We start from the raw sequence: 25,958 nt of genomic DNA, 5'->3' as shown, positions 1-25,958 counted from the left end.
CGCTATATAGGAGTTTTCTGAGTTATGCCTCACAACCACCTTTGGTAGGCTCTATAAAAGTCTGTTGCATTTATAAAAAGTATTGGGAGGAAGGTAAAATCCAGTTACAAAATGGAAATGGTGTCATTAAATCAAAAACCCTGGCGATAGTTATTTAGATAGGAACTAACAAAAAAAATTGTGGACTTTTTTTCCTGCCAACTTGAACCTCTTCCCTTTTCCTCTGAACATTTTCCCCCACTGATCTGTAAATGAGCACACACAGATTAAGACTCTGAGTTGGCATCTAGGGTTCAGCAACATTTTTATTTATAGAGAAAACATTTTGGTGAATGCTGTACATTTTCCACCGACCAAACAGGAAGAGGCTACTCTATACAGATAAGAAAAAAAAAACCAACAATAAAACCCGACAACTTCAAGGAACACTTTAGGGGCTTTAGGTCCTGAGAATTCCTAGAGTAATTTGTAAGTCAAAGCCCTTCGCTTGTAGCGAAGACTACTTTTCCCAGTGTGCATCTCGCTTGCCGTAAAGACTATGCCCGCAATTTCTGACGCGCTATGCACCTTTGGGATTGTAGTCCATGGAGGGCCAACCGCTTCAACTGCCCGCCAAACAGCTACCGGAAGTACCGTCCCTGAGGGGTGGAGTTGGGCTGTTGGCGGCGGCGGCGGTTGCCAGGATCCCGCGTTTGCCGCCTGAGGGACCCGTAATATGGCGGGGAGGAGGAGGAGAAGGCGGCGGATCCAGATGCGCTCTGTCTGAACCGACTGATTGCTTTGCTTCTTAGGGAGGTCGGTCCATCGCAGAGAAGCTGACCCTGCGGTGGGTGTCAGGTGAGTGCGAGAGAACCGAGTTCGTCTCTTTGCGGGTCCAAGCTGAACTGATACCCGAGCAGGCGGCTTTGGTGTCCCGCGGAGCAGAGGACTAGCGTTCGGGGCTGGGTTTGGCTTTTCTGGGCCACGAGCCCACGCAGGCACTGAGGATGGGGAGACGGGAGATGAGGACGGGTGGGGGCACGCTTCGAGGGGGATGATTGGATGCTGGCTCCGCCCAGTGAAGCATCCCACGCTGAGGAACAGGCATAGGACATGGGGTTTCAGCTTGGCGCAGAAAAGGCTTGGGCTTCTCCCTTGGTGCAGGCGAGGGAGTCGTCCCCCAGGGTGTGCGCTGGCCATTTCTGAACGCTGGTTACCACAACCAAAGGCCCTTAGGAGCTCTGTTTACTCCACCTTTGCCACTCTGGGGCATCAGCACGAGGACAGTGAAGCTAGTTTTCCGAGCACCCCTGATGCTGGATGCTAGGTGGTTCTCACCCTTTGCCTCTTCCTAACCTTCTTTCTCGGATTCCAGCCTTCTCACCCACCAGTCCAGGCACATGATCTATACAGCTAGAGATGGATTTGGATTAGGAAACCCTTGTCCCCTTTTCTTATGTTTTCAAGTTACATTCGAATCTTAGCAAGAACCAAACACAGTCTCCTTTCTCCAGGAGTTCACACGCAGGTGATTAAAAATCACCATTATTCCCCACGCCCCCACCCCTTTAGGATAGCAGACCCCACGTATCGATGCTTTTGACATGTTCTACATACAGTACCTCAGGTTGCTGCCTGCCTGTGCTTTTAGCTCAGTGGTTTCTCATAAAATCATTTTGAGACAGATCCCCGGAAACTGGGTTGCAGGGATGATGCTAGCTTACCACAAATGTACAGCTAGTATGTGCCTAAGTAAAAGACCTTTCCCCCTTTACTGACTAGGTAGGAAGGTTCAGTATTTGTGGAAACTGAGTGATAAGGAGCCAGCTCAGAAGCTGTGTTCCGTCTGCATTTCCCTTAGTGACATTTCTGGCAGAGTGCTGGTTATGAATGAGCAGATAGGAGCTATAGCGTTTGCCAGTAGGCTCCTTGGACAAAGGCCAGTCGCACCAAGGTATAAATGGAATAGACAGGGCGTGTCTGGACCTGCTGAGGCTGGTGTGAATGGAAGTGGACCATGGACTAGTAATGCCTGACGGTAAAGTATGGGGCAGGAGATTTGTGGTTGAGATCACCTTGTCATCAAGACTCCCTTAAAATAAAACCTTGCTTGCATGTGGTAGCAGTGGTGTGAGACATGCTGTGCCCTCTTGCCCAGCCGTGGGATCTGGACTCTCTTTTCAATGGCTACTTCCACAATTGAGAGGTACCCAGTTCTCTGGGAATACAGTTTTCTCAAAGCTGCCATTCTCAGAGTTCTCTCCATTCTGCTACTCTTACTTTACATTGTTTGATCTATTTGCCCTAATTAATCTGTTCAATAATTATATTAAGTGCCTACTGTGTGCTGACACCATTCTGTGTCATGGGGATTCAGGGAGCAAGCCTGAGAGAGTACCCGTACTTATGGAGCTTACATTTTGGTGGAGGAAGACACACGAACCTCAAGGAAACAAACGAGAGCATTTCAGATAGCGGTAAGTGCTATAGAAATGACGATAGTGACTGAGGCAGGGGGATTAGGATCGGATGATTGGAGAAGGCTTCTTTGAGGAGGGGCATCTAAACTGAAACTGATGGGCAAGAAAGGTCCAGTCATGCTCCAAGATCATGTGGTGCTTTCTGCAGTCCTTATATCAGCTCTGGAGCTTGAGTGTCTCATTCAGTGTCATGCTGTACCTTACCCTGTTTCTGTACCTTTGCAATGCATAGGGTATGTGCGGACCTCTCAAGGGATGTGAACAACTTTCTGCATCGAGACATCGCTCTGTGATGCTATTATAAGAAAAATAAAACTAACAAAGGCAGTTTATGCCCTTAACTTTCCCAGACTTTTATACTTCAGTTTCTTGCTTTCTGTGCATATGCACAGAAATTATATCACATTTTTATTTCCTTTAATGGTGAAAATAAAAGATGTGTTGTAAAAAAAAAAGTAATTTAGCAGAAATGGATTTATTGGGATTTTTTTTTTACATCTCAGCAACTCTATGTTTTGGCTAAGATATTGTGATATGAGTTGTTATGCCACAAAGTGTTTTGTTGCTTTTTAAGTCTTGTTTTTTTTGTTTGTTTTGTTGTTGTTTGTTTGTTTTTTCGAGGTCAGGTTTCTTTGTGTAACAGGCCTGGCTGTCCTGGAGCTTGCTTTGTAGACCAGGCTGGCCTCGAACTCACAAAGATCTTCCTGTCTCTGCCTCCCGAGTGCTGGTATTAAAGACATGCGCCACCACTGTCTGCCTCGTATTTCTTTTTAAAGTGAGTGTAAGCATGCAAAACTCTAGAGATCAGATATTTCTTTGGAATTAATCTTACTTTGCACAAATGGAAGAATTATAAGCAACAAACTGGAGCAAAGTTGTGTTGCTCAGGGTTGCAGTAGCTCTTGTTCTTCACGATCTAATCAGAACTCTGCATGCTTTTCCTTCATTTCTAACTGCATGCCAGGTTTTTTTCTGACTCTTTGATATGAGTTTATATGTTGTATAACTTAAGTCTTTAGTGGCCCATCAGGGCAACGAGTTCTTTCTTATTTCAGGGTCCACATCATGAACTGAATTTCCATGCTCAGTCTTTGTCTGTTAAGTAGTTACTTGCCTTAAAATGAGCATTTAAGAGCATTACTGCACTGGGCATTTCTTGGCACAGTTTACTGGGTCCCTATCTTGTTATGATCATGACAGTGTTCCTCTTGTTATTTTCCCTTGTCTTACAGGAGCCAGGGCTGCATAATGTTATACAAAACAGGCAATTAATAAATACTTTTTTTTTTGTTTTTTTTTGTTTTTTGTTTTTTGGTTTCTCTGTGGTTTTGGAGCCTGTTCTGGAACTAGCTCTTGTAGACCAGGCTGGTTTCGAACTCACAGAGATCTGCCTGCCTCTGCCTCCTGAGTGCTGGGATTAAAGGCGTGCGCCACCACCGCCCGGCAATACTTTGTACTTACTAAAAAATAGGCTTATCCTGGCTAATCCTTCTGGTTACCCGGGATTTTCATAACCCCAAATTTCTAGAAATTGTAAAATTACTTGGCTGATTTTTTTTTTTTTTTTTTGAGACAGGGTTTCTCCGTAGCTTTTTGGTTCCTGTCCTGGAACTAGCTCTTGTAGACCAGGCTGGCCTCGAACTCACAGAGATCCTCCTGCCTCTGCCTCCCGAGTGCTGGGATTAAAGGCGTGCGCCACCACCGCCCAGCCTTGGCTGTTTTTTTTTAAAGTTGCTTGGTGACCTTTAAGATTTTTAACTATAAAATACAATTAATTCCAGAGTCAATAGATTTTTCTGTTTTCCACCTCTGCCTGAGTCCGTTGGTGTCCACGGCATCAAGATGAAGCCTTTAGATATATAAACAGAGAATTCCAGGAGGCTTGCTCTAGGACTTGCACATTCTAGGAGTGTTTAATATTCCAGTGCTCCTAAGTCATAATCAAGATGTGTTTGCCAGCACTGATAACAGCCTTTTTCTTTCTCCAGTGTGACGGGGGAAGATGGAGGAGTACGAGGAGTTCTGTGAGAAAGCCCTTGCCCGAGTTCAGGCGGCATCACTGTCCACAGAGAGCTTCCTGCCCGCCCAGGCAGACAGCGTCTCACTCATCCGCTTCCACGGGTTGGCTGTGCTTTCTCCACTGGTAAATTTAGGAATTATTTATTTTTTAAAGATTGATTCCATTTTTAAGTATGTTTGCTCATGGTTGCGGTGCCTGAGGAGAGCAGAATAGCACATCAGATCTCCTGGAGCTGGAGAGATGGACTCCATAGGTGCTTTGAACTGAACAGTAGGTTCTTATCCAGAGTCATCTCTCCAGCTCCCTTATTTGTTTTAAAATAACTTTTAATACTAGTGAACGACTACTGAAAAACAAATGGAAGGCTTATGAACAGCCAACAAGATGCCTAATGTCTTTTCATAATTAGAGAAATAGAATAAAAATGTTAGCATTTTTTCCCTACTAGATTTGCAATGATCCCATAGGACTTCATGTTCTTATGTTGTGGGCAAAATGAATGTTTAATGCACTTTTATCAGAAAAGTCAGGTTTTCTTTTTTCCTTTGGCAAGCAGTTTGGTAGTGTTTATCAAAATTTAAAAATGTCTGTAACTTTTGACTCAGCAATTCTATTCAGGAAGACTATCTTACAGATATGTTCAAAGAAATAAGTATAAGTTACAACAACATTGTTTAAAATAGCAAAAGACTGATTGCCAACCTAAATGTCCATTAACAATGGAACAGTTTAATCATGTCCGTTGTATCTATTTCCTGTACCCATTAGAGTGAATAAGGGGAGCTAAGAGTGCGCGTGGAAGGCCGTTCTGTGCTGCTGCAGCATCCTCTCAGGCAGCTGGGCAGTGGAACCCGACCTGGCTTTAGATCAGTTTTGTCACTCTCTGCTGGGCAGAACTTGTGGTCCATCTCACTAACTGTTAAATGAGGATACAGATGGCAGTGCTGCCCTCATAATGCTTCTTGGGAATTAAATGAATATATGTGAAATGCTTAGGCTAATCCCTGGATCATGGGTGGCATTCAGTATATGTTAAACATTTGCAATTTGGAAAAGGGATGGTATATTCTTTCTTTGACAAGGGGTAAGAGAATAGAGGATGGTAGAGAAGTTATATTTATCATCATAGACAATTTGATGTTGTTTTTTTCAATGTGTGACCATACTTTAAATCAGAAAGTTAGATAAGTAATAAATTTATTTTGTTGTATAAGCATTAAAAGATCAATGTTTTCTGCCAGTATTTTGTAATGAACGTCATAAACCTAGAAAGCTTGGAAGGTAATACAGTGACCACCCATCCTGTATTACTCAGTACCTACTACTATCCGTCTGAGATGAAATCTTTGGACATTCTGAAGGAAGTAGAGAGGTGACGTGCACTGACAAGAAGGGTACAAGTTGAAGAACCTGAAATGAGAGATCAGAAGTCAGAGAATGTCAGTTGAGAAGTTCTGCAGTGGCTCCAAGAGCTAATTTAATTTTGTCTATCATTTAAAGTATTGGAGAAGTGAGCAAGGCATTTTTTCCTGTGAGCTTGATTTTTAAGTTGGGAATAGCTACATTCAGTGATATGCACCAGCCATACGTGACAGAGCTTCTGAAATTTTATATGGGCTGCGTCTGTGACACTCAGATGAAGTCCTTGCACCCCAGACACTTGTTGAATGATTTATATAGGGTTTTGGTTGTTCTGATTTAGAACTTGCCAATTTGATACTTTTACTATTGAGTTGCATGTTTATGATGTCTTGCAGCTTACCATCGAGAAGCGAAAAGAAATTCAACAGGAAAAGCAGAAAGCACTGAATGTCCAAACAAGAAAGCAGGCCAATAGGAAGAAAGCTTTACTGACTCGTGTCCAGGAGATTCTTGAAAATGTCCAGGTGTGTCAGAAAACTTCTAGATTGAAATGAAGATATTACAAAGTAAACATTGGTAACAGCATTTCAGAAAAGCTGACTAATTGTGAAGTATGCCTTATTGTGTTTTGGTTGAGTATGATTTGTTGGAGAGCATCCATTTGTTTGTTAGTGCTGCCCAGTACTTGAGTCAGAGAGGGTCCTTAGACAGTGGCTCTATACACTGGGCATAGTTGCTTATTGTCTGTCCTGTGACTACAAACAGCGTCAGAGATGATAGAATTGCCCATTGTAGTTAACCCCTGAATTAATCAGACTGTTTAGTAAAGGACCTTCTTATTCTTGCTGAAGTAAATAACTGCCTTCAAAGGATTTGGGGTGTGTATGTGTGCACGTGTGCGTGTGTACATGTATGAAACTTTTGCTCTTAGATATGGAAAATTGCCATGGAGATTACACAAATAGGCTGGCCTACATATATATATCTCCAGACCCAAACTGAAATCATTTATTTAAACAACAATATCTATGCCTTTTGTAGCTATTTTTATTTAAATTAACTCAGATTTATCTAAACAATTTAAGGTTTGTATCATTTCATACTAAAAAGAAAAACCAATGATTTCAATGGGACAACTAAATCCGCCATACATAACCCTTTTGCTTTCTCGTAGTTTTCAGGGTTTATCGGCTGTCTCTGTGACTTCTGCGGGATGACTGTGGTACTTACTGAGCCTTAGGGTGTTTCCACCAACTGCTGCGTTTCCCTGTGGGGTCGTGTATAGTGTTGGCAGTAGATTTTAATTTGCAGATTATAACTACTGTCTATGTTAGTTAATGTACAGTAGTTTCTTAGCCTACTGACTGTTTCCTGTTATTACAACAAAAATGGCAGAGTGTTCTGAATCTAGTCCATGGAGAGGATCCAATTCCTATTAACAAGATTATACTAATGAAATTACTCGAGTCCTAGAACTTTCTGTTTAGAAAAGCATACACAATGTCACCTGTAATGAATTTCTATATAGATAGGGATTTCATGGAATCCAAATAGATTGGGAGGGCCTTTTTCATCTATGAAACCTATGATTCAGTTAAATATTTTTTAAAATTTAGTTTGTCTAATAAGGTCCATTTTACCACATCCAAAAAAACATAGCTTTTGAGTATCAAAGATGTGAACTGTGCGATATTTTATATAGCAGAATAATCTGTTTTGCTTAAGCCTGGGACCATGCCCATTGATTCCGGGAATGTGCACCCTTTTGGTTTATTTTCGTCCTGTGGTTATCACCAAGTCTACTTGAATTGTTTACTGCACAGTGCCTGGAGACGAGCCATCATGTGTCTTGGGACTTTATAGGTGAGACACAAGTGTTATATAGTCTAGCAAAACAAAACAAGCCCATAGGAAACAGCCGCTCCAGGTTTTCAGTATTCAGAATGGAATGAGTTCTAGCTTATTTTTTTCCTGGTTGGTCTCTGAGGTATACAGTTATTGTCACCCTAATGTGTCAGCTGTTGATCTACTTGTTTGAAAACATACAGATTGCTGACTTCACTTACTGTCAGTTGATCTAATTAAAGTTGACTTTGTAAGCTGAGTTCTTTTTTTTTTTTTTTTTTTTTTTTTTTGTGGTTTTGGAGCCTGTCCTGGAACTAGCTCTTGTAGACCAGGCTGGTCTCGAACTCACAGAGATCCGCCTGCCTCTGCCTCCCAAGTGCTGGGATTAAAGGCGTGCGCCACCACCGCCCGGCTTGTAAGCTGAGTTCTAAGTGAAAAATTTCTAATTTCTAATTTCTCAGAAACATAAACTGCATGGATAAGCTGTTATTTATGGCAGAAACTCCTCATTTTATGGGGAGGGTTTTTTGTTTGTTTTTAAATGGAAGCATTTTTCCCCAGCTGCTACACACAGAAGGCCCACAGAGAGAAACAGCTCTGTAAAGTAGAGTTGGGCAGGTGGTCTCAGAAAGCCAAAGCTCCTAAAGTTTTGTTTTGTTTTGTTTTTGAGGCAGGGTCTTATTTTGTAGCCTTGGCTGGCCTTGAATAAATAGAAATCCACCTACTAGCCTCTGTCTCATGAGTGCTGGGATCAAGGGCATGTCCACTACATCTGGCTAAAACTTTTTAAAAAGTCTTAGTTTTATATTTTACTTGCATGTGTATTGTGCATCACGTGTGCATCTGGTGCCCATGTAAGCCCGAAGAGGGCATTTGATCTCCTGGAACTGGAGTTACAAATAGTGAGCTGCCTTGTGGATGCTGGGAGCTGAACTTGGCGTTGCTGCAAGAGCAAGTGTCTAATCTGATGAGCCATCTCTGGAGCTCCTTATAGGGAGTTTTTAGGAGAGTTTCTCTGTGTAACAGCTCTAGCTGTCCTGGAAATAGCTCTTGTAGACCAGGCTGGCCTCAAACTCACAGATTCGCCTGCTGGGATTAAAGGAATGCACCACCACCTCCCAGTTTAGGAGATTCTTGAATAAGCATATGACAGGCAAGTCTTATTGTTATTATTTTTACTTAATCAATGTCCTTGTTTTGCTTTATGAGATGTAACTATGTAAAACATTTGCTTATTTGGTATTTATTGCATGTTATTATTGTTAGGGAATAACTTGTCTTAGGAATCATTGCTGGTGGTAATAACACACAATTAGAAAGAAGTTAATGATATTGCTCCTATCCCAAGATTAAAGTGAACATGGATAAATTGTGTGTATGTGTGTCCAGACATACTCTTTTCAGAAGAGATCATTTTCTTTCTTCCTTTAAATAAATAGGCTAGGGTAACCAATAAATTTCTTTTGTAGTGATTCAGGATATAGAAACTGATTGCTGAGTATATTTTATTTTTCTTTTGGCTTTTTTTTTTGAAGACAAGGTTTCAAGGTTTCTCTGTGTAGCTTTGGAGCCTGTCCTGGTACTTGCTCTGTAGGCCAGGCTGGCTTCCAACTCACAGAGATCCGCCTGCCTCTGCCTTTCAAGTGCTGGCATTAAAGACGTGTGCCACATGCAATCCTCTTGTCTCAGTCTCCTGAGTATTGAGATGGCAGGCATGAAATATCCTTTGTGTTCTCAAATATCAGAACTCTAAATCTTCCTTTTCTGCTTTATTTTTGAAAATGATAAAATAAAAAGCTTTTTTTTTTTTTAGGTAGGGCACACCTTTAATCCCAATGCCTGGGAGGCAGAGGCAGGAGGATCTCGCTGAGTTCAAGGCTAGTCTGATGTATATAGAGAAACCCTGTCTTTTTTAAAAAAAAATGGAAGTAAATAAAACAACAACAAAACCCACAGGCTCTTTTTTTTTGTATAATGGAGAAATACTAATTTTTAAATGTCCCTTTTCAGGTTAGAAAAGCACCAAATGCCAGTGATTTTGACCAGTGGGCAACAGAAACTATTCATTCTAATTCAGAAGTCAAAAGCTCGAACGCTCCTGCTACAGTTCCGAACAGCTTGCCAAGCCCCCCTGAGCACTGTACTTCAGTAAAGCTTGAAAAGATAACTGGACTTCTGCCTGTGGGCAATAAGGACCAACACAGTGCTGATGGGATGAGCCTGCCTAGAGACTCCGAAGGGTCTGACTCTCTGAAGCAGTGTGACAGTCCAGACAGCAGGCAGGCAGAAAACGGAGCTGCTCCACGGCTCTCTGCAGCGAGCTCACAGGAGACTCTCATTTCTGACGGTTCCCTCTTAGCAAAAGAAGAACAGGACCCATCACGTTTGGCGGAAGTCACGCCAGATCCCTACATCATGAGCCTTCAGAATCTAATGACGAAATCAAAGGAGTTCGTGGAGAGAGAACAGTCTAGACGGAGTCTGAGGAGTGATGCAAGAAGTGCGAGTGAAAGCCATTCAGACAAAGAAAACGATGCTGCTAAGGCAGGTGACTGTGGGAAGGAGAAGACCCCACCTCTGCCCACAGGCCGGCACTGTGGCTCCACCATCCCAGACAAACCAAGCCTTAATAAGTCCAACGTTCTCCTCCAAGGTGCTTCTCAAGCAAGCAACATGGGCACGTCAGTTTTAGCCAGCTTTTCCAAAGTAGATCTACCTGTGGGAAATGACTCTCCCACTCTTCCAGAAGCCGAGGCAGCTTTTAAAGTTGTTCCCACCTTTATTACTGAAAATAAAGTTATCAAAAGTCTTACAGGTCCATACGCCAAATTACCTAGTCCAGAGCCCAGTGTGAGTCCTACAATGCATCGAAGGCGTTCCAGGCCATCGTCAGCATGTCAGATCCTTATAAATAACCCGGTGAATGCCTGTGAGCTGAGCCCAAAGGGAAAAGAAGAGGCCGTGCATAGAGTCACTCCAGCTGCTGGTGAAACAACCAATGAATCTGAAATTGTGCCAAAGTCACCAGCTGACTTCACAGGGGTTTGTTCAGGCAAGGTTTCTGCTAGCAAAAGCATGTTGGAGACCACAAGAGAGATGGTTATGGGTAAGCCAAGTCAGGGACATCAGGCCTTAGGAAATCAAGTAGACAATAAAGTCACTGTTGAGCACGCTGCTGTGGAAGGTCCCCTCACACCCGATGAGAGGGAAGTCCGGAAAGCGGACAGTACTTGTATGGCTGTGCCCAAGTTGCATGAACTACACACCACCAGTCAGTGTGTAGCAAGTCAAGCCATGGAAGATGTGTGTGGACTCAAGTCAGACAATATGTTAGCAAAAAACTCTTGTAATTTACAAATGGAACTGAATAAATCATATGATGTGAAAAACCCATCTCCCTTACTTATGCGGACCCAGATTTCCAGACGGCAGATGGACACTCCTTCAGTGCCCTGTGGAAACGAACAGTTTTTGGATAACAGTCTTGAAAAAGTTAAGCGGAGACTTGATTTAGATATTGATAGTTTGCAAAAAGAAAATTGTCCTTACATTATAACAGCTGGAGTAGCCGAACAGGAAAGGGAACACCTGCCAGAAAGAAGATACTCTAAGGGATCCGGCTACATTAACAAGAATAAGATACTAGAAACTAGCCCTAAAGGTACGGAAACTAGAAGTGTTTGCTGCCTCTCAAGGTGATTGCATTTTTAAAATTTTGTTGTTGTTTGTTTGGTTGGTTGGTTTTTTTTCGAAACACAGGGTTTCTCTGTGTAGCCCTGGCTGTCCTAGAACTTGCTTTGTAGACTAGGCTGGCTTTGAACTCAGAGATCTGCCTGCCTTTGCCTCCCTAGTGCTGGGATTAAAGGTGTGAGCCACCACTACCCAGCAAGAACCACATCTCTCTTAAAATTTGTTTGTATGTGTGTGTGAGAGACAGAGAGCACATCTACATGAGTTTGTGTGCACCACATTCATGCAGGTGCCTGAGGGGTTAGAGGACATCCAGTTCCCTGGATCAGGCAGTTGTAGGTCACCTGATGTGATACTGAGAACCAAATCTGGGTTCTTTGGACGAGCAATGGGTGTTCTTAACCTGTGCTGTCTTCAGCCCCGAGGACCACATCTTAAAGCTGGTCAGGCTTTGGAGACTCTTGGCTACAGTGGTGAGCTCTGCAGTTGAGGGTGGGAAGGGGAGGAGGTGCAGTCCTGCTGTTACACGGTCAGTGAGTTTTCTCCATCTAATCTTTTCAGAAGGCCAGGAGATACTAAAAAGCAGGTTGTTAGCGTTTGAAGAGATGCGGAAGAGACTGGAGGAGCAGCATGCGCAGCAGCTGTCCCTCCTCATAGCAGAGCAGGAACGAGAGCAGGAGCGACTGCAGAGGGTGAGGCACCGAGATGTGGGGACGGGCTAGCCACCTCCGTACTTCTGCTCTACATATCTTTGGTTGGTGGGAGACAAGACTTCTCTCTCTCTCTCTCTTCTTTTTTGGGGAGGGTAAGTTCTTACCTAAAAGCAACTGAATAATTTGTGAAAGGAACCTTACTGAATCCTTCAATTGGAATTCCTAATAGTTTTAAAGGTTTTTAAAAAATAGATGCTGAATATATATTTTCAAGAACAATATCATAAAAATACTTGTTTTGTGATTATTATAGTCATATCTCATTTAAAAAACATTTTAAAAAGTACAGTCAGCTGACCAAGTTGTAATTTTGAGGGAGGAAACCTAAGATAAACAAGAATATATTCTTGATTACACTTGCTTTTGGGATAAGCCTACAGTGGCATCATCTCAGACAACGTCAAAGGATCTAGCATGTCATGATACATGGTCACTCTGCAGGAAATAGAAGAGCAGGAGAAGATGCTGAAAGAGAAGGCGGTTGCGGCGGATGTCTCTGACCTGAGCAGTGCACTGGAACTGGAGTGGAGAAAAAGAAGCGGTTCTGCTCTGCTAGAAACAATGCTGTCCCAAGTGGACTCGCTCCAGATCTCAGACAACTCTGGTAGATTTTAAACCTTGTTTTCTACTCAAAGTTATTCTGCGTAAGCTTTTCTAATCATACCTTCCTTCCAGTAATTTAATGCACATCCCACCTGTTTGCCAGCTGCTTAGTAGCCATGAAAAATGACATGATATCGGATCTAAGCCCGCAGAGCAGGTGTCCATGAGAAGCCTCAACCTTAACAAGGAGAACAGGCAGTTGGGCCCTGAGCCTAGCTGCTCATTCATGCGGCAGGTGACATGCTCAAGTGAGAACAGTTGATTATCTCCTGGGTGATCTGGAATTACCTCTAATTTCCCAGTGCAATAAGAGCTTTTCACAGCATCAGTTATCCTGGGATTCTGTTTGTCCTGAAAAGCTCCATCTGGCACAGAGCTGCAGTCCATGGATATTTTAGGTCTGCATTTGGGTCAGTCTCTGAGTTGACTGTTACTCAGGGAGTGTGACAATGTTATTGCAGTGTTTTGTATATTCTGATTATGTGGCATCCCATATAGATCACTATACTAGTCTGTACTGTATGTTTCTCTAGGCTTCACAAATTCTGCCCTACAATATAGCTTTGGTTCTGCAAGTGAAGCACCATTCTACCTCTGGGGATCGCTGGCCAGTGGCGTGACCAAACTCTCAGTAACAAGGCCTTTTGGAAGGGCCCAAGCTAAATGGTCTCAGGTGGGCAGCCTTGATATATGTCTTGTTTTTTACGTGTTTATTTCTTGGAGTTGGGATTGGCACACATTCCACAGTGTGTATAGACGGTAGAGGGTATCTTGTGGGAGTTGGTTCTCTTTGTCCACCATGTGGGTCCTCGGGGGTTGACTTAGGTCATCAGGCCTGGTGGCTGGTGACTTTACCTGGCAAGCATCTCATCAGACCAGCTGATCTTTTAAAGAGCTGTTATTTTAGGCTGTATAGTGAACATCAGGTCATTATTTTTTGCCACTCACTAAGCAGCTTAGCCCTTGATACAAAGGAAACTACACGAGCAAATGTCCAGAGAGGAATTTTAGCTGGTGGTGATAGATTAAGACTCAATTGAGTATGGTGCTCAGAAACTTAAAGCATTGTGTCTAATCTCTTCTAGGTTTTTAGTCCAGAAATACAAGCAAAATTTAACAAAATAACTGCTGTGGCAAAAGGATTTCTTACTCGTAAACTTATGCAAACAGACAAGCTGAAGCAGCTTCGCCAAACCGTGAAAGTAAGACTGTTGGAATCCCTTGTTTCCCTTCATTTCAGTCTTCTGACAGCGGAGCTCAGAACTCAGATCAAACTTTTTAGTTATCTCAGTTTAGTTGATTTCATAAGTCTGATTACTTAGATTTTTTTTTTTCCAGATTACTGCCCCCCACCCCAGAGTTGTATGGAATGCTGATTTCCAGGCATAACATGACTGCTGCACTGCTGTCATTCACTTTGTGTGTGTGTGTGTGTGTGTGTGTGTGTGTGCATGTGCTGAGGCTGCAGGAGAATGTCAGGTGTCATACTCGTCATCTCCACCAAGACACAATCTTAAGCACATTTTATGCAGATAATCACAATAGCAAGTTCAGGAGTGCAGTGGGGCCTAGGGAGATGGCTCAGAGGATACACTCCCTGTAAAGATTATGAACCTGATTTCAAAGCTCCTGCACCCATGTAAAAAGCCAGGTACGATCATGTGATCTGCACCTCCAGTGCTAGGGCAGGTTGAGACAGGAAACTGTTCTGTGAGAGACCCTGTCTTTTGTATAAACTGTGCTTAAGATTAGGTCTACCAGCTGGGTGGTGGTGTCTACATCTTTAATCCCAGCTCTCGGGAGGCAGAGGCAGGCAGATCTCTGTGAGTTTGAGGCCAGCCTGATTTATAAGAGCTCTGTCCAGGACAGGCTCCAAAGCTACAGAGAAACCCTGTCTCAAAAAAATTAGGTCCACCAATAAATACCCTGTCATGAAAATAGGAGGGGCTTGTGGGGCCCTGCCCCTCCTTGAAGATTTTTTTCCCATTAATGGTTGATGGGAGAGGGAGAGACATTTTCTTCTTGGAAAAACCACCGGTGCCCATGCTCTGTAAGCAGCCCTAATGAAACTCACTGGGCCACCGAAAACACAAGTAGAAGAGTTAGTGAGGAAAGGGAGAAGGGATTGGTGGAGGGGAGGGGCACCAGAGTGGTGGCAGCTGTGTGACAAAAGAGATGTTGTACATGTATGAAAGTGCCATGATGAAATCCAAAGTATGTGTCATTAATGTATTTAAGATGGCTCAGTGGCTAAGAGCACTGACTGCTCTTCTAGAGGTTCCAGGTTCAGTTCCCAGCACCTACATGGCAGCTCACAACTGTCTGTAATTCCAGTTCCAGGGGACCTGGCACTCATGGCAAAACGTTAAAGCATATAAAATTAAAAAAACATTAGCAATAATGAAAAAAGATGGCTCAGTGGGCAAAGGTGTCTGCCACCAAGACTGACAACCTGAGTTCAATCCCAGCACACACATGGAAAAGGAGAACCAACTCCCGCGTTGCTCCCTAATCTCTGCCCATGCACTGTGCACACATCCCTTCACATTTATACGTTTTAAATGTAATTAAAAAGCAAAACAAAAACACCCCAAATGACCTTTTTATTTGTTTGTTTTTTGAAACAGGATTTCCCTATGTAGCCATGGCTGTTCTGGAACTCACTTTTAGACATCCCCCTGCCTCTGCCTCCATTAAAGGCATTTACCACCACTGCCCAGCCCCACTCTATCTATCTATCTATATATCTTCTATCTGTTATTTATTTTTTAATGAGGATAGAAAGATGGCTCATCAGATAAGAGCACTGGTTGTTCCTCCAGAGGACTGGGGTTCAGTTCCTAGCTTCCACATACTTGCTTACTGCTATCTGTAACTCCCGTTTCAGAGGGGTTCTGATGCTCTCTTCTGGGCATCATGGGCACTGCACACATGTGGTGCACATGAAGGCAAAACATTCATGCATATAAAATTAAATGTTTTTAAAGAAAGAACAAGAGCATATTAGTGTAGAAGACCTAGGTTTAAGTGTTAAGCTAGTACAAAGATAAAACAATCTTGATCATCTCAAATGCTTTGAGAACTTTCTCCCAGTTTCACTTGTTCTGTTACGGAAAACTAGTCTGAGAGGTGGGAAATGAAAGCCTCCACCCCAAGAGGCCACAGCAGGGCAGGCTGAACCTGACAAGGGGAGCATGGAGCTAGAAGCAGATCATGTGCCAAGAGGAGATGCCAGAGTTAAATAATCTGGGCCCTGGATTAGAAGAAGACTTCTGTGGCATCCCTATGGAGGATAGTAGAGATGGGGACCCCCTGAGGTTTGGGGCCTTTTAGAACTGAGGGCATCCTTAGGCCTTCAGCAGGCATTTCTTTGCTCTTCCCTGTCTCATTCCCATCCTTTCTCTCCACCTCTTAGGGTCCTTTGCAGTTCACCACCAGCCTCTGGCACACAGAATACAAGACAGGGCTGGTAGGCCTGCCCAGAGGGGACCTGGGGGCAGAAAGCATTTTTGTGTGATAAACTACAGATACCTGTGGTTGAGTCACCTTTGTGAATAAGGGTCATCATTTCTTCTGTTAATGATGACTTGATGCCTCTCAAGAAGGAGCTGGTGTGGATGAGGGTTAGAAAAGGCCTTTAATTTTAATCTTCCACTCCTGAGTGAGCATCCTTGGTTCTCTTCTACAAAGGATTTACTTATTTTTAGAGACAGGCTCTCACTCTAGTCCAAGCTGGCCTCAAACTCATGGAAGTCCTGCTGCTTCAGCCTCTCATGTGTTGGATCACAGATGTATGTCACCACCCTAACCAGAGCAGTCTTAAAGCGGCATAGGACGTGTCACTTGTCACTGGCATGCATGCTGCCTGGCAATTGTTTATCTGCCCCATCCCACCCCAAACCTCACAGTGCGTCTTCTGTCCAGTCCCCAGCTGTGCTGCTCACAGCCGAGACAGTGTGCCTCTGCTTGGCTTTTTGCTAAATAGTAAGCACCCTTGGTGGACAGCTGTGTTTGTGTGCTTCTTCATAGGCTTCCTTTTTATATTCCTCCTTGTTGGTTATCTTCTTTATCTTCAGTGTCTGGTATTGCAATGAGTATTGCCTCCAGGCCGATTTACCACTAGGTACAAATCTAAATTCAGTGGTATGGTCAAGGTCATTGGTCAAGGTCATTGCCTTCCTCTTTATCAGCATTAGAATTTTTAAATTCTCTGGAGGGCTGTGGTGGCACGCACCTTTAATCCCAGCACTCAGGAGGCAGAGGCAGGTGGATCTCTGTGAGTTCCACAGGACAGGATCCAAAGCTACAGGGAAACCCTGTCTTGAAAAACAAACAAACAAACAAACCCAGAATTTTTAGATTCTCCAAATCTGGCATTCACCGTAACACACAAATGCTGTCACAGATAGGCTGTTTAGGTCCCTGGGCACCTGTGGTGAATTAATGATGGGTGTTCAAGTGACTGCTAATTCAGAGCCATCTGGATAAGTCAGGTAGCTTTCCCGTGGAGAGGATGCAGAAGCCTGCCTCAACAGCATAGCTCCTTGTTTACAGTCCCTCTGCCATTTTGGGCAGGAGGAGGCTTTTGAGAAGCTTGAAAAAAACCACTGCAGCAGGAGGCGGGGAAATAGGTGGGGGTGTAGGGACTGCTTGCTATGTTATCAGTGACAGTTTTGTGCTCTTAGTAATTTTTGATGGAGAAAGAAAATCAAAGGAAACTTTTATTAAAAAGTTTATAAAATTGATTTATAAAGTGATTATAAATCTTCCTAGAAAACTGCTTTTGAAGGAGCATCTCTTTCTTTCAGGATACTATGGAGTTCATACGAAGCTTTCAGTCAGAAGCCCCACTGAAGAGAGGTGTTGTCTCAGCCCAAGATGCTTCCCTTCAGGAACGAGTGTTAGCTCAGGTAGATGATGCTGTCCTGAAGGGTTCCCAGGGAGCTGGTCAGTTCCTAACTGGAGATCCAGGGTAGAAATGTATTTCTCTCTTCATTTAAGCAGGGGAAACAGGTTTCAGTGAAAACTCCTATACTCTTGTTCTAAAGTAAGATGTGCACACAGTATACATCGTATTACTAAATTGGAGCCTCACCTTTTACATGCAGACACAATTTTCTTCTTTCACACCTAGTTGCGAGCTGCTCTGTATGGTATTCATGACATCTTCTTCGTAATGGATGCAGCTGAGAGAATGTCAATCCTCCATCATGATCGAGAAGCCCGCAAAGAGAAACTGCTCCGGCAGATGGTACGTGTGCCGTGTGGCTTTCTGAGGGAGGGGCTTTTCTGAGCTCAGGTAATGGAGGCTCCATGTCATTCCTGATAGTTCTGAAGCCAGATGATCCCCAGGATTCCCAGCACCACTGAGCTCTGTAGTGAGCTCCACAGGAACCACACACTAACAGAATCCTGTGCTGCATTGGGATTGGACTTGAGGGCTAAGACCTTGACTGTTTTGTTCTGGTAACTCAAACAAACTGTCAGCTGCTCCAGAATGAGCGTCCTTAGCACGTTCATATTAATTTTGTCATTTTTGAAATCTGAAAAGTGATTCCAAATAATTCAAAACTCTGCATACCAAGAGGGCTGGCTGAATTCAAAGCCAGCCTGGTCTACAGAATGAGTTCCAGGACAGCCAGATCTACACAGAGAAACCCTGTCTCCAAAAATCAAAACCAACCAACCAAACAAGCAAACCCACAAAAACAAAATAAAACAACAACAACAACAAAGAGTGCTGTCTGGCAACCACACACAAAAGTAGAAATAAAAGTAGGAATTTTAAGCATTTAAAATGAGATTACTTACAAACATTTCGTTAAGTGGCTGGCTGTGGGGTGCACACCTTTAATCCCAGCACTCAGGAAGCAAAGGCAGGCAAATCTCTGTGAGTTTGAGGCTAGCCTGGTTGACACAGTGAGCTTCAGGTCAGCCAGGGCTACATAAAGAGACCCTGTCTTAAACAAAAGTTAGCTGACTTGAGATCGTCTTCTATTTTAACACAGTGCTGTTGGTACTAATCAGCCTGATGTTTCTTTTGTACTTGAAGGGTAAAATGAGAAGTCCGCGGGTGGCGCTTTCAGCCGCAACACAGAAGTCTCTCGACAGGAAGAAGTTCATGAAGTAAGTTCTGGTGTCACTGTCTCATCAGCCGGTTAGCTTTAGTGATCAGCTGCTCTGTTTATGTTCCAGTAAGAAATGAAAAGGGGCTGGAGAGCTGGCTCAGTGGGGTAGAGCACTGGCTGCTCTTGCAGAAGACCAGGGTTTTGTTCCCAGCACCCACATAGTCTCCACAAGAACTGCATGCACGTGTAACATGTGTGCAGCCAAATTACTCATATACATAAAGTAAAAAAAATTAATTAGAAATATCAATTTGCTTTTCTGCAGCTGAGCTGATAGAAATCCTTCTCTTTTTAAAATGTAATTTTAAAAAATTGATTCTTTGGGGGCTGGAGAGATGGCTCAGTGGTTAAGAGCATTACCTGCTCTTCCAAAGGTCCTGAGTTCAATTTCCGGCAACCACATGGTGGCTCACAACCATCTGTAATGAGGTCTGGTGCCCTCTTCTGGCCTGCAAGCATACAGACAGACAGAATATTGTATACATAATAAATAAATATTTTTTTTTAAAAAATTGATTCTTTGGGAATTTCATATCATGCACCCCAATCCCATTTATTTCCCACTCCTTCCATATCTGCCCTCCATTCTTGTAACCTCCCCACCGAAAGAAAATAGAAAATTAAAAAGAAAAAACAAAATCTCACCGACTCTCTGCCCCTCTGTCAGTCACAGCCTTCTCTCATAACAGTCACGACAGTCTCTAGTTCTGCCCGACTGCTAGCAATTCATTCTTCCTTTGTGGCCTTGGGAATTGTGCTTGGGAGCTGTGATGTGTCACACAGTGGACCCTTTTGCCCCAACAGCTTTACATGTAAATGTTCATTGCAATGAGTTGTTAATCTAGTTTTTTTTTAACGACTGCTTTATTTTTTATGATTTATTTATCTTTATTTTATGTGCATTGGTGTGAAGGTGTCAGATCCCCTGGAACTGGATTTTCAAACAGTTGTGAGCTGCCATGTGGGTGCTGGGAATTGAATCCGGGTCCTCTGGAAGAGCAGCCAGTGCTCTTAACTGCTGAGCCATTTCTCCAGCCCCCTTGTTAGTCTAGTTTAAAGCCTTTGGCTCCTGGCACTCCCTCACTAAGAGTCCTCTCAGATATTCTGCTGTGGCCCCTGTCCTGGAAATCTTGTAGCTATGGTTCCGCAGGACTGGCCCCTTCACGTGCTCCTGCAGGTCATGGATGGGATAGGTGTTGGGGTGTGTCAACTTAAGGCCCTGGATGGTCAGTCTGGGCCATCTCCTCTCATTCCCCCAGGTGAATGGAGGAGCCAGCTCTCCTGACCTCCCTCCTTCTTTCATTTTTTAACAAGCTCTTACTGTGTAGCCTTGGCTGGCCTGAAATATACAATGTAGCCTAAATTGGGATTAAAGGTGTCTGCCACCATGCTGGGCAGAAATCTCCCTTTTGATATAGAGATTCATTAAAATTAGTGGTAAAAAAATAGATTTATCTTCTAATAAAGTATAAATTATTTATCAACATCCAGCTTATATGACTGATAGCCAGTCAAACAATCTCAATAGTTAGTCCTTATATTTAATATTTAGCTTTTTCACCATTTAAATATATTCCTTCTGATAATTCTGGAATAAAAGCTCAAGAAGTATATTCCAGAAACTATCATTTAAAACTTTAAAAAAACTTTTGCTTTATGTGTATGAGTGTTTTGCCAGCATGTGTGTATGTTTATCATATGTGTATTTGGTGTCCACAGAGGCCAGAAGAGGGCATTGGCTCCTCTGGAATCAAAGTTACAGACAGTTGTTATTTGCTATGTGGTCACTGGGAACCTAAGGCAGGTCTTCTGGAAGAGCAGCCGGCGTGCTCTTAACGTCTGAACTATCTCTCCAGCTTCTAAAACCCTTTTTTTTTTAAGTTAATTTTTAATACTCTTAGCATAGGCCTTCCGCAGGCCCCTCACTTCCCAGTGCCCACCTGTTATTTATAAGTCTGTTTCCTCCCTTCTCAAATACATTGTCTTTATCTTTATATGGTGCCAGAGTTGCTGAAATGGGAATGCCAAATAAGAAGTTCCTGCTGAAGCAAAGCCCCTCAGAAACAAGGTGAGAAAAATCACTTTCTCTCTGCCAGAGGCTTTTGTTTTTGTTTTTGTTTTTTTAAAGAAAAGTTTTTATAGTCAAAGCTTGCTTTTTTTAAAACCTTGCTCCCATCAGTTGGACTCTGCTGCTGAGCTGTAGAAGCTGAGGCCCAGGACTCATTAGTTTCTGCTCCTATTCCTGGCCACATGTGGTCACACCAGAGGTTCCTGGCACTATTGATAGGACACGCCTAGAAGAAATTGCAGACTAATGGGAATCTTTGATACTTATTTAAGACCCTTAGGACATTGACTTAGTGCACACACCTCGTTCCCCTCCTGGAAAATGAGAGGTTGGCTTGTGTACGGCATGTCAGGAAATTCTCTAAAAGCTTAGAGGTTGCGTGTGTTGGACATCGCTTGCCTGATGAGAACCTGAGGTCTGAGCTCATAGTGAACGAAATGTGAATCCCTATAACATGCTTTAGTCAGTTAGCTGCCTTGGGATACACAGCCCATGCTGCTGCGTAGTTTTCTTCTAACCTTACTTTGTCACCTTCCACCCATTGAAAGAAAGTGGGAAAATGGAATTTGTCTTTTGGAATTAATTTTGCATTTGATTTGTCAACAGAGTCCTTCAGCCAAACCAAGGACAGAATGCACCTGTTCATAGGCTACTTAGTAGACAAGGGTAAGAATGCCAAGATCAGTTTTGAGACGGAAAAATAATTATACTGTTCTCTTCCGTATGAGATCTCCCACTGTATGTGTTATAGTGCATAGCATCAAGACCTGATTTGTGTGTAGACTGCCTTCTTGTTTCATGACTGTATAACGTGTCTTAGTTATCATTTGATGTTGGCATGCTTTTACTTCTCATCTCATATCATATTACTCATTATATGTTTCAATGTAAGCTTAGTCATCAAGTAAGGGTAGCCTTGCCCAATGATTCTCCAACCAAGTGGGAAGCAGGAGTCCGGTCTCCTGGGAAACACAGGTGCAGCTCTCCTAGTGCTGCATGCATGGCCTTCAGTTCCTCTCAAGCTTACTTATGCTTTGAGTAGTTGATGCTGTCTTCTTGTTTTCTCTGAAGTTCAGACCTTCATGCAAGTGACTCATTATTAACCTTTTTATATTCAATTAGAACCCCTAAGACATCAGTGAAGGGGGTTGTGCAAAATAGACAGAAGCCTTCACAGAGCAGAGTGCCTAACAGAGCGCCTGTGTCAGGTGTGTAGCAATGAATCCCAGAGCCCGTTCAACCAGGGGCATGCACAATCTGCCCCATGACTCAGGCTTCCCAGTGGGACACGCATTGCAGTCTTCCTTGCCACCAGAATGTTGGCATATTCGTGGACATTCCTATTGCTGTCTTAGTATTTTGTGGCAGCCAGGAAATCCTATGAACTAGGCTGCCTGTCTTAATGACTAGTAATTTTATGGAAAATACTGTTTTTTAATTTGGGAAGTTTTGTGGAATTATCCAAGTTTACCCAGAACCCTTTTATAGATGAATAAAAATGATCATCTCATGTCTGGTGTGGGTCTGCTCCACCCCACGGTCAGTGTGTCGGCCAGGATTTCTGAGTCTGCACATGACCACAAGCTCCACAGGGAATATGCCAGGTGTGTGGAGGGGGTCCCAAGCTTTCCCTCTGTAGGAAGCCTGAGCCAAATCTCCTGTTCCTCATCATCAAGGGGGAAACTAAAACCTGTTCTAAAGTTCAGTTTATGGTGGCAAAAAAGACAGATTCAGTCTTGAGCTGATCCAAAACTCTTACCAAATGTTTTAATATTTGTTGGTGTTTTGGTTAAGACATTTTGATTATACTCAGGATTATGCAACCCATTAAAAACACTTTGCAATGCTATGCGTTCGCTGCTGCTTTCTGATACTCACAGATAGCCGTATTAATCCCCGAGCAGTGGAGGAAAGCTTGAATTCGTTCTAATGTCACACTAATGACAAGTAGGCAAGATTTCTGACTATATTAGTGAGTGGTTTCTTCCAAGTGAGATGAGAAGAAGCAATAATATACCAAGCGATGTTGTTGCTGTCACTTCAGTCTTTCATGTTACCACCTGTTGTTCATGTAGGTTCCAGGAGGGAACAAGCTGTCAGGAGCTTGAGATGATTGCAGACCTTCTGCACAAATGCCCTGGACAGAATTCATAATGCCATATGCATCTCGGGTACTTTACAAGATCTCTCTTGAAGTGACAGTCACTGGAGTTGTTTGAAGATTACCTGGTGGGAGAGCCCACTTGCTTTAGAGGCGGTCAGTCAGCTGCCTCTGGAAGAGCTCAGCCCAAGCAGCAGCTCTGTTGCTTGTGCTGTGATGTAAAATGTTAGGATGTTTTCAGTTCTTCTCATGGTAGGGTTCTAGACTGGTAACTCCCGGGTGGCTGGAAAATCATTGAGGAGTGGACTCTGTCCGGCCCTGTAGCATCGGTTTGCCACAGTGACCACTGTGCATGTTTGTTTTCATGCATTCCATCTCCATGGCTTGTCACCTGTGAGTCTATAATCCAGGAAACAAGGATGAGCAGGCAGTTGCTGTAGTTAATAATGTGTACTGAAGCTCAGTTTTTATAGCTATTGAAGTTTAATTGCATTGCAGTGCAGTTAGTAATAGAAATGTGATCAACACATACAATTTCTGTTTTTAAACAAGTTAAACTGCCTTGTTTTTCTAAAATTTTATTTATATGAATGTATAGACAATGAAAGTACAGACGTCTCAATTTCATCTTCGTAAATTTTATATAAATTCAGAATTTGACATACTGAATAAAGTGCTAATTATGAATTTAATACTGCTCTTGAAAGAATTATTTTGCCCTGGCAGATTTCTAATGTTTTGGCTTATGTTTTAAATAGTACTTCGATTTGCTCTACACGAGCATTAAGTCCTTTGTTAATAATCAATTTATAGAAAACTCTTGTTTTTGTATGAAGAGTCCTTACTATACAGTCCAAGTTGGCTTTGAATTTACGGTCTTCCTGCCACAGCCTCGTCCACCAAGGATTGTAGCTACCACAGCCATCTCGAGATACACATTTTCTGTTGTGGCCAGATATTACCCTCTTAGGCTGAGGTTGGATTTTCAAGCGTCTAAGGGCGCTGCACAGCATCTGAAATGATTACAGTTTCTGTATCTCTGAACCTACGGTTAAAGCCAATGTTGGCATTGTATGTGTGAGAGCAGATACGCAGTGATCTGGAAACCACTGACCAAAGCCGAGTAGGAACTGGTGAAACAACACAGGAAAGGAGGCGACAGGCCAGCTGAGTTCTCAGTTCCCATTCTAGTGTCAGCTGAGGCAGCCGATTGCTGATGCTCTATTGTCCTTAAAACGAGAGTAACAGTTTCTACTCAGAATTAAGCTTAACAGCATATATTGCTTAGCCTCATGCCTGGTAACTAACTAAGTTATATTATAGAAAACTTCTAACCTTGAGAAATAATGTTAATTTTGCCCTATTTTTAGGAGCATATGCAGGAAAAATCCAAAGAAAGCGGCCAAATGTTGCGACAATTTAAGAAGACAGCATTCACTGGGATGAAGCAGGGGAGGAGAGCGTGCTGTTCCCACATTCCATTCCCTGGCCAGGACTTTTAACTTAGCCCTGGCCTCTGTTTATACAGGCAAAGAGACAGCAAGGGCTGAACATTTGTATGTATAATCTTGTCAGTTTGGAGAATTCCTTCCTCATTTTCCTATAGATGATTAGCTCAGCATAATGTATGTGCCCAGAGGTCTACAGTCATCCATTTTTATAAAAAAACATAAGAAATTTGGACTTATTTTTACAGAGTATTAAAAAGATACCACCAATTGTAAATTATCCCTAAAACCTAAATTTCATTCATGACTATATACTGATTGCTGAATTGGATAAACAAATTAGATACTGTTCTGTTCAAAAAGAAATTATTGCAGAAGTATATGTTTTTCTAATTTTAAATGCCCACAATTCCATATCCTTTGACTTGCAGTATAGCTACGTAGGATGAAACACTTGCCACACTGAATCCTAAGTAAGAAGTGGCTGGGGGGCGGGTCATGGTTTTGGGTAAAGGACATTCCTGTGGACAACTAGTCTTCTTACAGAAATGTCAGGTTTCATGTATGTTACTATTAGCTACAGGTCGACTAGTTTATAAGTTCCTTTTTGGGAAGTGGCAAGTTTAGAGAAGAGAGCACAGTCTTCATGAATGTAGCGCCTGGGAGTGCACTGTGAAGACAGGAGAGCAGAGTGCATGCAGTTAGTTCTGTTTCGTCTGTATGGCTTATTTCTTCCTACTCTTTTCCCAGCATGCTTCACTTAGGAGAGAATAAAGGGCTATTTAGTAAGAAATCCAGTGGATAGCATAGTAATACTGTCTAGTTTAAAATTCGCAATAAAGGCCTGAGATGTATGGCTTTCATGACTAACATATTCATTAAATGCATCAACCAACAATGTACCAAGAGAATATGATTTTATGAAGGAGAATGCTACTTTTCATATAATTCTAAAAAGGGCTTTGTGCTTCTTATATGACATTGGGACTGTGTATATCTGATCCTTATAACTTGAATTTTAAAGATAGTAGTATTTTGAAGATGCAGCCTGTATATATTCTTAACCTTTTAGGAATATGGAGATAAAGATTGTTTTTCTGATTTTCTTCCATCTGAGATTTGAGTTTTATACCCAGCAATAGTTACAAAATAATAACCCACTCTGGGTGTAAACTTGGTTTTTTTTTTTTGTTTTTTTTTTTCTTATTGAGACTTACCATTCATTGAATAGAAAAAGAAAACAGTCAAAAAAAAAAAAAAAGTCCAGGTTACTGCGAGGCATTGGTGGTACATGCCTTTAATCCCAGCAGTTGGGAGGCAGAGGCAGGCTGGTCTCTGAATTCGAGGCCAGCTTGGTCTACATAGTGAGTTCTTGGATATCCAGGGCTACACAGACAAACCCTGTCTTGAAAAACAACCCAAAAAAGTCCACATTATAGCTTTTTTACTTGTAGGAAGGTACACCAAGTTATCTTTCAAATGTGATAAACTGCTTCATTGTTTGAAACACTCAGGACACTT

The 25,958-nt window shown here is 42.6% G+C and overlaps 1 protein-coding gene across 4 annotated transcripts; it reads left to right on the top strand.

Moving 5' to 3' along the window:
- Nucleotides 1-671: 671 nt before the first annotated feature.
- Nucleotides 672-25,723, top strand: Ccp110 (centriolar coiled-coil protein 110). Of its 4 annotated transcripts, none has more exons than XM_041667009.1 (16): nt 672-837; nt 2,357-2,456; nt 4,448-4,602; nt 6,237-6,365; nt 9,697-11,347; nt 11,938-12,068; nt 12,531-12,693; nt 13,226-13,365; nt 13,778-13,894; nt 17,501-17,602; nt 17,827-17,943; nt 18,745-18,818; nt 20,826-20,888; nt 21,495-21,554; nt 22,011-22,096; nt 24,360-25,723. In XM_041667009.1, the coding sequence occupies exons 3-16, from the start codon at nt 4,462-4,464 to the stop codon at nt 24,410-24,412; spliced, it is 3,027 nt and encodes a 1,008-aa protein (XP_041522943.1). In that variant the 5' UTR covers nt 672-837; nt 2,357-2,456; nt 4,448-4,461; the 3' UTR covers nt 24,413-25,723. The 4 variants fall into 4 exon arrangements, with proteins under 4 accessions (XP_041522943.1, XP_041522944.1, XP_041522945.1 ...); XM_041667010.1 differs by having other exon boundaries at nt 2,314-2,456; XM_041667011.1 differs by lacking the exon at nt 2,357-2,456.
- Nucleotides 25,724-25,958: the final 235 nt, after the last annotated feature.

Source organism: Microtus oregoni, unplaced genomic scaffold (assembly GCF_018167655.1).
Source record: "Microtus oregoni isolate MIOR12 unplaced genomic scaffold, Mior012 000016F_ref0000370, whole genome shotgun sequence".
Lineage (NCBI taxonomy): Eukaryota > Metazoa > Chordata > Mammalia > Rodentia > Cricetidae > Microtus > Microtus oregoni.
This window is presented reverse-complemented; position numbering and strand designations above follow the sequence as displayed.

What these genes read in the sequence shown, in the direction of transcription:
- Ccp110 (XM_041667011.1), top strand. Translation starts at nt 4,462, where the DNA reads ATGGAGGAGTACGAGGAGTTCTGTGAGAAAGCCCTTGCCCGAGTTCAG. An exon ending in AGCTTCGCCAAACCGTGAAA is followed by an intron (nt 13,895 to 17,500) that starts GTAAGACTGTTG and finishes TCTTTCTTTCAG; the next exon opens with GATACTATGGAGTTCATACG. An exon ending in AGGAACGAGTGTTAGCTCAG is followed by an intron (nt 17,603 to 17,826) that starts GTAGATGATGCT and finishes TTTCACACCTAG; the next exon opens with TTGCGAGCTGCTCTGTATGG.